Source organism: Oncorhynchus masou, chromosome 6, assembly GCF_036934945.1.
Source record: "Oncorhynchus masou masou isolate Uvic2021 chromosome 6, UVic_Omas_1.1, whole genome shotgun sequence".
NCBI classification, from domain to species: Eukaryota; Metazoa; Chordata; class Actinopteri; order Salmoniformes; family Salmonidae; genus Oncorhynchus; species Oncorhynchus masou.
The window spans coordinates 11,098,213-11,110,530 of NC_088217.1; the positions used below are offsets into that span (position 1 = coordinate 11,098,213).

The following is a 12,318-nucleotide window of genomic DNA, read 5'->3' on the forward strand; positions in this document are numbered from 1 at the left end:
CTTTTGTAACAAGCAGCCATATTGTTGTCAGTCTAATAGGGATGTGTTTTTAATGTATTAAGTGTGCATGTTTATCCTGTGTTACCATTTAGTTTAATAATTAAACCAATTTGTGTAGTACTGAATCATGAGTAAGGCTCGGGTTTTTGCAGATGCAAGGAGGTTACGACTGTTCAGAATTATGATGTGATACGAGGTTATGATTAATACGTTGACTGTTTATAGATGTGATAGGTAAATACCTTTAACTATTTAAATAAACACGCTCGCTAGATCCAAGGTAAATACCTTTAACTCTTTAAATAAACACGCTCGCTAGATGCAAGGTAAATACCTTTAACTATTTAAATAAACACGCTCGCTAGATCCAAGGTAAATACCTTTAACTCTTTAAATAAACACGCTCGCTAGGTCCAAGGTAAATACCTTTAACTCTTTAAATAAACACGCTCGCTAGATCCAAGGTAAATACCTTTAACTCTTTAAATAAACACGCTCGCTAGATCCAAGGTAAATACCTTTAACTCTTTAAATAAACACGCTCGCTAGGTCCAAGGTAAATACCTTTAACTCTTTAAATAAACACGCTCGCTAGATCCAAGGTGAATACCTTTAACTCTTTAAATAAACACGCTCGCTAGATCCAAGGTAAATACCTTTAACTCTTTAAATAAACACGCTCGCTAGATCCAAGGTAAATACCTTTAACTCTTTAAATAAACACGCTCGCTAGATCCAAGGTAAATACCTTTAACTCTTTAAATAAACACGCTCGCTAGGTCCAAGGTAAATACCTTTAACTCTTTAAATAAACACGCTCGCTAGATCCAAGGTAAATACCTTTAACTCTTTAAATAAACACGCTCGCTAGATCCAAGGTAAATACCTTTAACTCTTTAAATAAACACGCTCGCTAGATCCAAGGTAAATACCTTTAACTCTTTAAATAAACACGCTCGCTAGATCCAAGGTAAATACCTTTAACTCTTTAAATAAACATGCTCGTGGTGTGCTAGATCCAATGAGTTCATTTAATCCATTTAATCAGGTAACAATGAAACATATTTCCATTTAATCAGGTAACAATGAAACATATTTAGGTTGATTAGATAAATAACGGTCTTCAGACTGTTAGAAGTCAAGTCACGACAACAGCGAACAACCGTCCCCCTACGTCTGTCACACACACTTCTCCCCTCTGTCTATCTGAAACTGCCGCCGGTCACACACACCGGGCAACAATCCTCACAGACACTCACTGATAAGAAACACACGTGTACACACGTGTACACACACACACACACACACACACACACACACACACACACACACACACACACACACACACACACACACACACACTAAACCTCTCTCTCTCTCAAGACATATTCATGTAAATTCATTGCGATCTGATCTCCAACCAGACTGAAGGAAGAGAAGGACACATTTTCTATCCACTGAGAAGTTGGATCATGTCGATGATGAATTTGTCTGAGGTAACTGACTAAACTGTAATGGATTTTCTGTTTCGTCTGTTTGACGTCATTAAGTTGTTTGACTGTCATGGTGCTCATTATCAATACAACTTTACACAAGAAAACTATTTACAGAGCGTGCTAGAGGTATTTTTTAAACCCACTTTTGGGGGAATATAATTCATCATATTGTCCTTTATTTAAACTTCCACACTTGACAGACAGATAAGGAACAGACAGGTTAACTTACGCAATGTATTGCTCAGTCTTGTTGTACTTCTTGGCCAGGTACTTGGCTGAGGCCTTACTGGGAATCTTGACGAAGGACATCTCCTTTCCAAAGCGCGTCATGTTGCAGGGCGTCTCACACACGCAGTAGTCATTATCCCTCTCCACCAGGAAGTCTATAAGGGGACACAACAAGGGGACAAAACAAGGGGACACAACAAGGGGACAGTGTCCTTTATATGTAGTGCACTACAGCACGTTGAGGGGTGTGAGAAACAGACAATCCACTCCAGCAGAAACTGGTTGAATCAACATTGATTCCACATCATTTTTCAACCACGTTTACACATGAATCAACAAACTGATTGGATTTGCAAATGACATGGTGAAATGTTTTGTTGATTTCACGTTGAATTCACATTAGTTGACCACTCAACCAAATGTAAATCAAAACTAGACGTTGAACTGACGTCTGTGCCCAGTGGGAGGGAGGGATGGAGAGAGAGACTACATGACCAAAAGTATGTGGACACCTGCTCGTTGAACATCTCATTCCAAAATCATGGGCATTAATATGGAGTTTGTCCCCCCTTTGCTACTATAACAGCCTCCACTATCCTGGGAAGGCTTTCCACTAGATGGTGGAACATCACTTTGGGGACTTGCTTCCATTCAGCCACAAGAGCATTAGTGAGGTCGGGCACTGATATTGGGCAATTAGGACTGGCTCGCAGTCGGCGTTCGATGGGGTTGAAGTCAGGGCTCTGTGGAGGCCAGTCAAGTACTTCCACACTGATCTAGATGAACCATCTCTGTATGGACCTGGCTTCGTGAACGGACAGAGACAGGAGGTTTTACTTACCCAAGGCAGGGTCGGCACACTCCTTGTACTGCTCTGGGGTACAGTATGGGGCATCTCCTGAGGAAGACATGACAGAGAGACAGAACACAACGTCCTGGATGAGGAAGAGGATGAAGAGGGGACATCTCTGTCATTACAACTCCTTGTTCTCTCTTGATTGATTTCATCTGTCTTATAAAATTATATTTTTATTTTACCAGTCAAGAACAAATTGTTATTTACAGTGACGGCCTACACTAACCAAACCCAGACGATGCTGGCAATATGGTAGTTCCAATCACAGCCGGATGTGAAACAGCCTGGATTCAAACCAGGGACTGCAGTGACACCTATTGCACTGAGATGCAGTGCCTTAGACCACTGTGCCACTCGGGAGCACTATCTTCCTGGAGTACTCCTCCTACCATGTTGATCTAATCTCCTCATTTAATGACTGATGTCATTAACACTGGTGTCCTTTCATGTTCTCCAGATTGGACAACCTCTTCCATTAGTGAGAACACCGTTAAAGAAAACACAGCAGCCTGATGTCTGAGATACAGTGAATTAGCTCCCTCCTGTCCTATAATTATAGTGATTCACAACCCGGCCACACTGTTGACATTCAGTAACTATAGTTATTCACATCCCTGTTGACATTCAGTAACTATAGATATTCGCATTCCTGTTGACATTCAGTAACTATAGTTATTCACATCCCTGTTGACATTCAGTAACTATAGATATTCACATTACATTTACATTTTACATATTCACATCCCTGTTGACATTCAGTAACTATAGATATTCACATCCCTGTTGACATTCAGTAACTATAGTTATTCACATCCCTGTTGACATTCAGTAACTATAGTTATTCACATCCCTGTTGACATTCAGTAACTATATTTATTCACATCCTTGTTGACATTCAGTATATATTGATATTCGCATCCCTGTTGACATTCAGTAACTATAGATATTCACATTCCTGTTGACATTCAGTAACTATAGTTATTCACATCCCTGTTGACATTCAGTAACTATAGTTATTCACATCCCTGTTGACATTCAGTAACTATAGTTATTCACATCCCTGTTGACATTCAGTAACTATATTTATTCACATCCTTGTTGACATTCAGTATATATTGATATTCGCATCCCTGTTGACATTCAGTAACTATAGATATTCACATTCCTGTTGACATTCAGTAACTATAGTTATTCACATCCCTGTTGACATTCAGTAACTATAGTTATTCACATCTCTGTTGACATTCAGTAACTATAGTTATTCACATCCCTGTTGACATTCAGTAACTATATTTATTCACATCCTTGTTGACATTCAGTAAATATAGATATTCACATCCCTGTTGACATTCAGTAACTATAGATATTCACATCCCTGTTGACATTCAATAAATATAGATATTCATATCCCTGTTGACATTCAGTAACTATAGTTATTCACATCCCTGTTGACATTCAGTAAATATAGATATTCACATCCCTGTTGACATTCAGTAACTATAGATATTCACATCCCTGTTGACATTCAGTAACTATAGTTATTTACATCCCTGTTGACATTCAGTAACTATAGATATTCACATCCCTGTTGACATTCAGTAACTATAGTTATTCACATCCCTGTTGACATTCAGTAAATATAGTTATTCACATCCCTGTTGACATTCAGTAAATATAGATATTCACATCCCTGTTGACATTCAGTAAATATAGATATTCACATCCATGTTGACATTCAGTAACTATAGTTATTCACATCCCTGTTGACATTCAGTAAATATAGATATTCACATCCCTGTTGACATTCAGTAAATATAGATATTCACATCCTTGTTGACATTCAGTAACTATAGTTATTCACATCCCTGTTGACATTCAGTAAATGTAGATATTCACATCCCTGTTGACATTCAGTAACTATAGATATTCACATCCCTGTTGACATTCAGTAACTATAGATATTCACATCCCTGTTGACATTCAGTAACTATAGTTATTCACATCCCCGTTGACATTCAGTAAATATAGATATTCACATCCCTGTTGACATTCAGTAACTATAGATATTCACATTCCTGTTGACATTCAGTAACTATAGATATTCACATCCCTGTTGACATTCAGTAAAAATAGATATTCACATCCATGCCACACTGTTCCAGTACAATGCCACCGGCAGGTCTGGAGTGATGAGGATTAATTAATGAAATCATGACAGAAGCTACAGAGGACGATAGTGTCCCTAATGCACCCCCTATTCCCCAGAGAGTGCATTTCTTCTGACCAGAGCCCTAGTCAAAACTTCTGACCTATATAGGGAATAGAGTGCCACTTGGGACACAGTGGAGGAGGGCGGATTACTGATTGATACTCTGGGGACACGTGTTTTTCATAGCACACAGAATAACTTCTGAGATACACTGCTACTGCTATTTCTAACAAGCACCAATTACAGGTGTTGGTTATGGAAACAATTTAGAATAAAAGCTAGATTCCACATTTAGATAGCACTGACTAGGCTGACAACAATGGGTTTTATAGGACTGAATCATAATAAAAGCTAGATTCCAAATTTAGATCTAATCCCAAAATAAGTAGAACAGATAGTATATTGTTTATCTGGCCTTGACACTGATTAGGGTGACAAACATTGGCATAGCAATTGTTCTGACAAATCCAGCACAACCAATGTTGGTCAATACTACCCATTTTATAATTGGATGGTTCAAGCCCTGAATGCTGATTGGCTGAAAGCCGTGGTATATCAGACCATATACTGCGGGTATGACAAAACATTTGTTTTGTCTTTTCTAATTACATTTGTAACGTTGTGGGTTAAGTGTTATATAGGCAAATAAACTACGGCTAAGGGCTGTATCCAGGCACTCTGCGTTGTGCGTATAAACTGCCCTTAGCCGTGGTATATTACCATACCCCCTCGGGCCTGATTGCTTTAATAGATCACAGATAATAAATATAACAAAGAAAATAAAGATAATAAATATAACAAAGATAATAAATATAACAAAGATAATAAAGAGAAGAGTATTTCTGTATCTTTCTCATCTTCACCCAGTCACCCATGTCTCTAAGATACACAATATATCTCATTAGACAAACAGAGATAAAAACTCCACTACAGCAATGTCAACTAAATCTACCTAACCATAGCAGTGTGACTACACATGTTTTTAACAGTTTTGTTTGTGACTCTGAGTCATGGTTCCCTATAGCATCAGTAACAGAGAGGATGATTGAGTCATGGTTCCCTATAGTGTCAGTAACAGAGAGGATGACTGAGTCATGGTTCCCTATAGCATCAGTAACAGAGAGGATGACTGAGTCATGGTTCCCTATAGTGTCAGTAACAGAGAGGATGACTGAGTCATGGTTCCCTATAGTGTCAGTAACAGAGAGGATGATTGAGTCATGGTTCCCTATAGTGTCAGTAACAGAGAGGATGACTGAGTCATGGTTCCCTATAGCATCAGTAACAGAGAGGATGACTGAGTCATGGTTCCCTATAGCATCAGTAACAGAGAGGATGACTGAGTCATGGTTCCCTATAGTGTCAGTAACAGAGAGGATGATTGAGTCATGGTTCCCTATAGTGTCAGTAACAGAGAGGATGATTGAGTCATGGTTCCCTACAGCGTCTGTGACAGAGAGGTTGACTCAGCACTTGGCAGGGGGAAATGTTCCTACATTCTATCTTTTTCTAGAGGCCTTTGCCTCAAGGGAAGAAATCAATGTAAGTTTAGGCAAGAAATGTGATTGGTTAAGTGTATAGTTAGTGTTTGGGGTGGGTATGGCAACCCGCCCACCATGTTGAGCTTTTTTGGAAAACTCCACTGAGCCAGGACATGGATGAGGCATGTGTACCAGTTGTAATTCTACAGGTATTGTGTGTGTATGTGTAAATGAGAGAGAGAGAAGCTTTGACTATGTACAGACACATAGTGAGCATAGCCTTGCTATTGAGAAAGGTCGTCGTAGGCAGAGAAGTGAAGACAGGCTATGTGCTCACTGCCCACAAAAATGAGGTGGAAACTGAGCTGCACTTTCTAACCTCCTGCCATATGTATGACCATATTATAGACACATATTTCCCTCAGATTACACAGACCCACAAAGAATTAGTTAACAAACCCAATTTTGATAAACTTCCATCTCTATTGGGTGAAATACCACAGTGTGCCATCAATTTCACGACTTCCGCCGAGGTCGGTCCCTCTCCTTGTTCGGGCGGCGTTCGGTGGTCGACTTCACCGGTCTTCCAGCCATCGCCGATCCACCTTTCATTTTCCATTTGTTTTGTCTTGTTTTCCCGTACACCTGGTTTGCATTCCCTCATTACTCGTCTTGCAAATAACCCTCTGTTTCCCCCCCATGTCTGTGTGTGGAATTGTTATGTGTAATTGTACGTGTACCCCAGGCTGGTTTGCGCCGGGTTATTGTAACCCGGCGGACAGTTACGCACTCCTTTACAATCAAAGCAGTAAGATTTGTGACAAGAAAAGGGCAACCAGTGAAGAACAAACACCATTGTAAATACAGCTCATATTTATGTTAATTTATTTTCCCTTTTGTACGTTAACTATTTGCACATCATTACAACACTGTTTATAGACATAATATGACATTTGAAATGCCTTTACTCTTTTATTTCACATTTGTTTCTTATCTATTTCACTTGCTTTGGCGATGTAAACATATGTTTCCCGTGCCAGTAAAACCCCATACACTGAAGTTGAAATTGAGAGAGAGAGAGAGGCTCCTACCAGGCATGTGTACCATGCGGCAGTTACAGTTCTCCACCAGGTAGCGCGTCTCACAGTCGATACGGCAGGCCGTGAGGCTGTAGGAGCTGAAGAAGTCAGAGTCTATGGGAGTGGACTTGCAGTCGCCCCACGGAGGAGGCAGGTACGTCAGCTACAGGGGGGAGAGAGAGAGAGAGAGAGAGAGAGAGAGAGAGAGAGATCGAGATCAGAGGAAGTCTGAGTCAATGGGGGAGAAAGGAACGTTAGCTATAGAGGAGAGGCAGAGAGATGGAAGGACATACTCTGCACCTATACTGCTAAAGAGGAGAGACAGACATCTCTGGGAACTCGATGAACAATGTTGTCCTGGGTAGTTGCAGTGCAGGCTTTTGTTACAGTCCATCACTAACATTACCTCATTGAACAAAAGCCTGCATGACCCTGTTTCTCTCCATACAGGGCTGGAGTTAGACACACTGGCTGTGTGTGAGTTAGCGAGGCCGAGGCCGCTGTATGTGTGTGTGTGTGTGTGTGTGTGTGTGTGTGTGTGCATGTGTCTGTGCCTCTGTGTGTGTGTGTGTCTGTGTGTGTGTCTGTGTGTGTGTGTGTGTGTGTCTCTCTCTGTGTGTGTGTGTGTGTGTGTGTGTCTGTGTCTCACACACACGTTCTGTCCCATCTCTTCCCCAAAATCGAATTAGAAAACGATAATGATTTCTCTATTTGGTGTTTCAGATGGGAGGATTCATAGTGGTGCGAAGGCAGAATAAAATAGATTGAAATTAAACAGTCCCAATATAGTGCACTACTTTAGACCAGGACCCTATTCCCTATATAGTGCACTACTTTTGACCAGAGTCCATAGGGTATAGGGAATGGGGTGCCATTTGGGATACAAAAACTAGTTTTCACTGGGTTTGTCCAACTCATCATCTGTTTCATACCTGTCTGAAGATCCAGCCGTCTGAATAATGATTTCACCATGCTTGGTGGTTCCCTATCCGCTACACAAGCCACCCACATTCATTGTACCTTTGGAAAGCATTTGTGGAGGCTTGATTCCGCGGGTCTTTGTGCGTTTGCAACTGTCTGTGAAAGGCTTTTTATTTTATTTTACCCCTTTTGCCCTTTTTATCCCCAATTTCATGGTTTCCCATAAAAGGTATTTAGCTCGTCTGGTAGACCTGCATCAGTGGGCATCTCGCGGCTGGGAAACCCTTTGTAATCCGTGATAGTTTGCAATCTCCGCCATATCCGATGAGCTTCAGAGCCAGGATTCTTTTTTAAAAGTTTTTTAGTTGTTTAATTTTTTACTCCCTTTTCTTTCCAATTGTTAGTAGTTTCTATCTTGTCTCATCGCTACAACTCCCGTACGGACTCGGGAGAGACGAAGGTCGAGAGCCATGTGTCCTCCGAAACACAACCCAACCAAGCCGCACTGCTTCTTAACACAGCGCGCATCCAACCCGGAAGCCAGCCGCACCAATGTGTCTGAGGAAACACCGTGTACCTAGAGACCTGGTCAGCTTGCAATGCGCCGGCCCGCCACAGGAGTCACTAGTGCAAGGATATCAAGGATATCCCTACCGGCCAAGCACTCCCTAGCCAGGACGACGTAGGCCAATTGTGCGTCGCCCCATGGACCTCCCGGTCGCCGACGGCTGCGACAGAGCCTGGGCTGAGTCTCTGGTGGCACAGCTAGCACTGCAATGCAGTGCCTTAGACCACTGCGCCACCCGGGAGGCCCTAAAGGCTTTAGGCTTTTTAACGGAAACCGTTAAATCTCAGTAGAAAGAGAAACAAATGGTTGTGTTGCTTAGTTTTGAACCCGGAGTTCCTCGAATTGAAAGTTACTGGCTAATTCGCTGAGGCTGAAGTGAGTATAAATGTTTTATAGGCTTTAGCCTATCTGTGCGTGTGTGTCTCTGTGTGTCTCTCTGTGTGTGTGTGTGTGTGTGTGTGTGTGTGTGTGTGTGTGTGTGTGTGTGTGTGTGTGTGTGTGTGTGTGTGTGTGTGTGTGTGTGTGTGTGTGTGTGTGTGTGTGTGTGTGTGTACGTGTGACTAAGTGGGAGAGAGAGAGTGTGAGACAGAGAAAGAGAGCTGAGGAGAGCTCTGAATGATTCTCTTTCATAAATGGTAGAGAACATTCTGGATTATCTTCATTAGAAGTAGAGTAAGGGGATAGTGGGGTAAGTTTAGCAAAAAGTGTAAGTTGAGCAAGCCTTGTTACAAAATGTATAATTTTACCAAATATTTAGGAAGAGGTCATAATGTCATGGAGTCTGTGAAGAAGAAACCCCATGGAAAAATCAAGGTTGGTCCAAAAAAACAGACTTTCATCAAGTCACACAAATGTCTTGTGTTAGAGGTTTCAAGGTGCTGCTATCTAAACCAAAGTAGATCATTTTAAGATAGTTCTATACATCAGGCCTCTATCATTTTCAATATGAAGTCCTACAACTAGCATGGAAGTACATCCTTGTAGCTGTGAGGGCTAATATTGTCAAAATGTTAGAAATTGAGCGAATGGCCATGGTGTAAGTTGAGCCAATGATTGAGCCAATGGCAAATTGAGCAAATTGAAGTGGGATTTGAGGTAACAACAGGGCCTAGCCTATGTTAAAATATTTTTTTTTAAGTACAAATTGTTTGTTAGCGGTTAAACCTGTGTTAAAAGATGCTTATAAGAGGGCCTCCTGGATGGCGCAGTAAAAATAAAATTAAAATAAAAAGATGCTTATAATGATTAAAGGACAAAAAGTGGTTGTGATTGTATTGAATTGTGTTTGGGAAATAAAGATAGACATTGTTTAAAAAAGGTAGTGGAAATATTTCATTCAGTGTAGAAATCTGTAGACGGCTTAATCCCATAGCTCAACTCACCCCAGGATAAATTGTGCCAAGAGACCACTTTGTTTGGACATGCTGTTTTCAAAACGATAATGTTTACGTGAATTTAGATTATTTCCAGGGATATCACAACATCCTGAAATATATATAAAAAATATCCAATTTAACCAGGAAAGATGAAATTCTTATTTGCAATGACCGCCTACCCCAGCCAAATCCTAACCCAGACAACACTGGGTACCTTCCTATGGGACTCCTAATCACGGCCGGTTGTGATAGAGCCTGGAATTGAACCAGGGTCTGTAGTGACACCTCTAGCACTGAGATGCTGTGCCTTAGACCACTGCGCCACTCAGGACATATCTTTTTCCAGAAAGAATACTATATTTCCCTTGACGGAGTGATGCGGAGTGCCAATGTGAAAACATTCCTTATCTTAAAGGCCTCTAGTGCAGTCAAACACTTGATCTTACTGCGTTTTACAGTGCATTCGGAATGTATTCAGAGCCCTTGACTTTTTCCACATTTTATTACGATACAACCTTATTCTAAAATGTATTAAATCGTTTTTCCCCTTTTCAATCTACACACACAATACCCCATAATGACATCACAATACCCCATAATGACATCACAATACCCCATAATGACATCACAATACCCCATAATGACATCACAACACCCCATAATGACATCACAATACCCCATAATGACAAAGCAAAAACAGGTTTTTAGATTTCTTTTGACATTTACATAAGTATTCAGACCCTTTACTCAGTACATTGTTGAAGCACCTTTGGCAGCGATTACAGCCTCAAGTCTTCTTGGGTATGACACTACAAGCTTGGCACACGTGCATTTGGGGAGTTTCAACCATGATTCTCTGCAGATCCTCTTAAGCTCTGTCAGGTTGGATGGGGTGTGTCGCTGCACAGCTATTGTCAGGTCTCTCCAGAGATGTTAGATCGGGTTCAAGTCTGGGCTCTTGCTGGGCTACTCAAGGACATTCAGAGACTTGTCCCGAAGCCACTCCTGCGTTGTCTTGGCTGTGTGCTTAGGGTCATTGTCCTGTTGGAAGGTGAACCTTTGCCCCAGTCTGAGGTTCTGAGCGCTCTGGAGCAGGTTTTCATCAAGGATCTCTCTGTACTTTGCTCCGTTAATCTTTCCCTTGATCCTGACTGGTCTCCCAGTCCCTGCCGCTAGTAATGGTGCCAGGTTTCCTCCAGATGCGACGCTTGGCATTCAGGCCAAAGACTTCAATCTAGGTTTCATCAGACCAGAGAATCTTGACTCTGCGAGTCAATTAGTTGCCTTGTGTCAAACTCTAAGCAGGCTGTCATGTGCCTTTTACTGAGGAGCAGCGTCCATCTGGCCACTCTACCATAAAGGCCTAATTGGTGGAGTGCTGCGGAGATGGTTGTCCTTCTGGAAGGTTCTCCCATCTCCACAGAGGAACTCTTTAGCTCTGTCAGAGTGACCATCGGGTTCTTGGTCACCTTCCTGTCCAAAGCCCTTCTCCCCTGATTTCTCAGTTTGGTTGGTCAGCCAGCTCTAGGAAGTCTTGGTGGTTCCAAACTTCTTTCATTTAAGAATGATGGAGGCCACTGTGTTCTTGGGGACATTCAATGCTGCAGAAATGTTTTGGTACCTTTCCCCAGAACTGTGCCTCAGTTCACCATCCTGTCTCAGAGCTCTATGGACAATTTCTGCGATCTCATGGCTTTGTTTTGGCCCGACATGCACTGTAAACTGTGGGGCCTTATATAGACAGGCGTGTGCCTTTTCAAACCATGTCCAATCAATTGAATTTACCACAGGTGGAGTCCAATCAAATTGTAGAAACATCTCAAGGATGATAAATAGAAACAGGATGCACCTGAGCTCAATTTCTAATCTCATAACAAAGACTCTGAACATTTCTGTTTTCTATTTTTTATACATTTGAAAAAATGTCAAAAAACCTGTTTTCGCTTTGTCATCATGGGGTATTGTGTGTAGATTTAAAATGATTTAATACATTTTAGAATAAGACTGTAACAAAATTTAGAAAAAGTCTAGGGTCCGAATCCTTTCCAAATGCACTGTATACATATATTTCCACACTATGAGTTTGGAATAACACTGTGAAGTT

General features: G+C 41.3%; 1 protein-coding gene across 8 annotated transcripts in view; it reads right to left on the reverse strand.

Moving 5' to 3' along the window:
• LOC135541351 (acid-sensing ion channel 1B) overlaps positions 1-12,318 on the reverse strand; it is a 376,245-nt gene that overhangs the window by 14,857 nt on the left and 349,070 nt on the right. For all 8 annotated transcript variants that reach the window (XM_064967528.1, XM_064967533.1, XM_064967530.1 and 5 more), the window contains 3 exons: positions 7,362-7,512; positions 2,566-2,622; positions 1,726-1,879 (listed from right to left, as the gene is read on the reverse strand). In XM_064967528.1, coding sequence (XP_064823600.1) covers positions 1,726-1,879; positions 2,566-2,622; positions 7,362-7,512 — 362 coding nt within the window. The remainder of the gene's footprint in view (positions 1-1,725; positions 1,880-2,565; positions 2,623-7,361; positions 7,513-12,318) is intronic.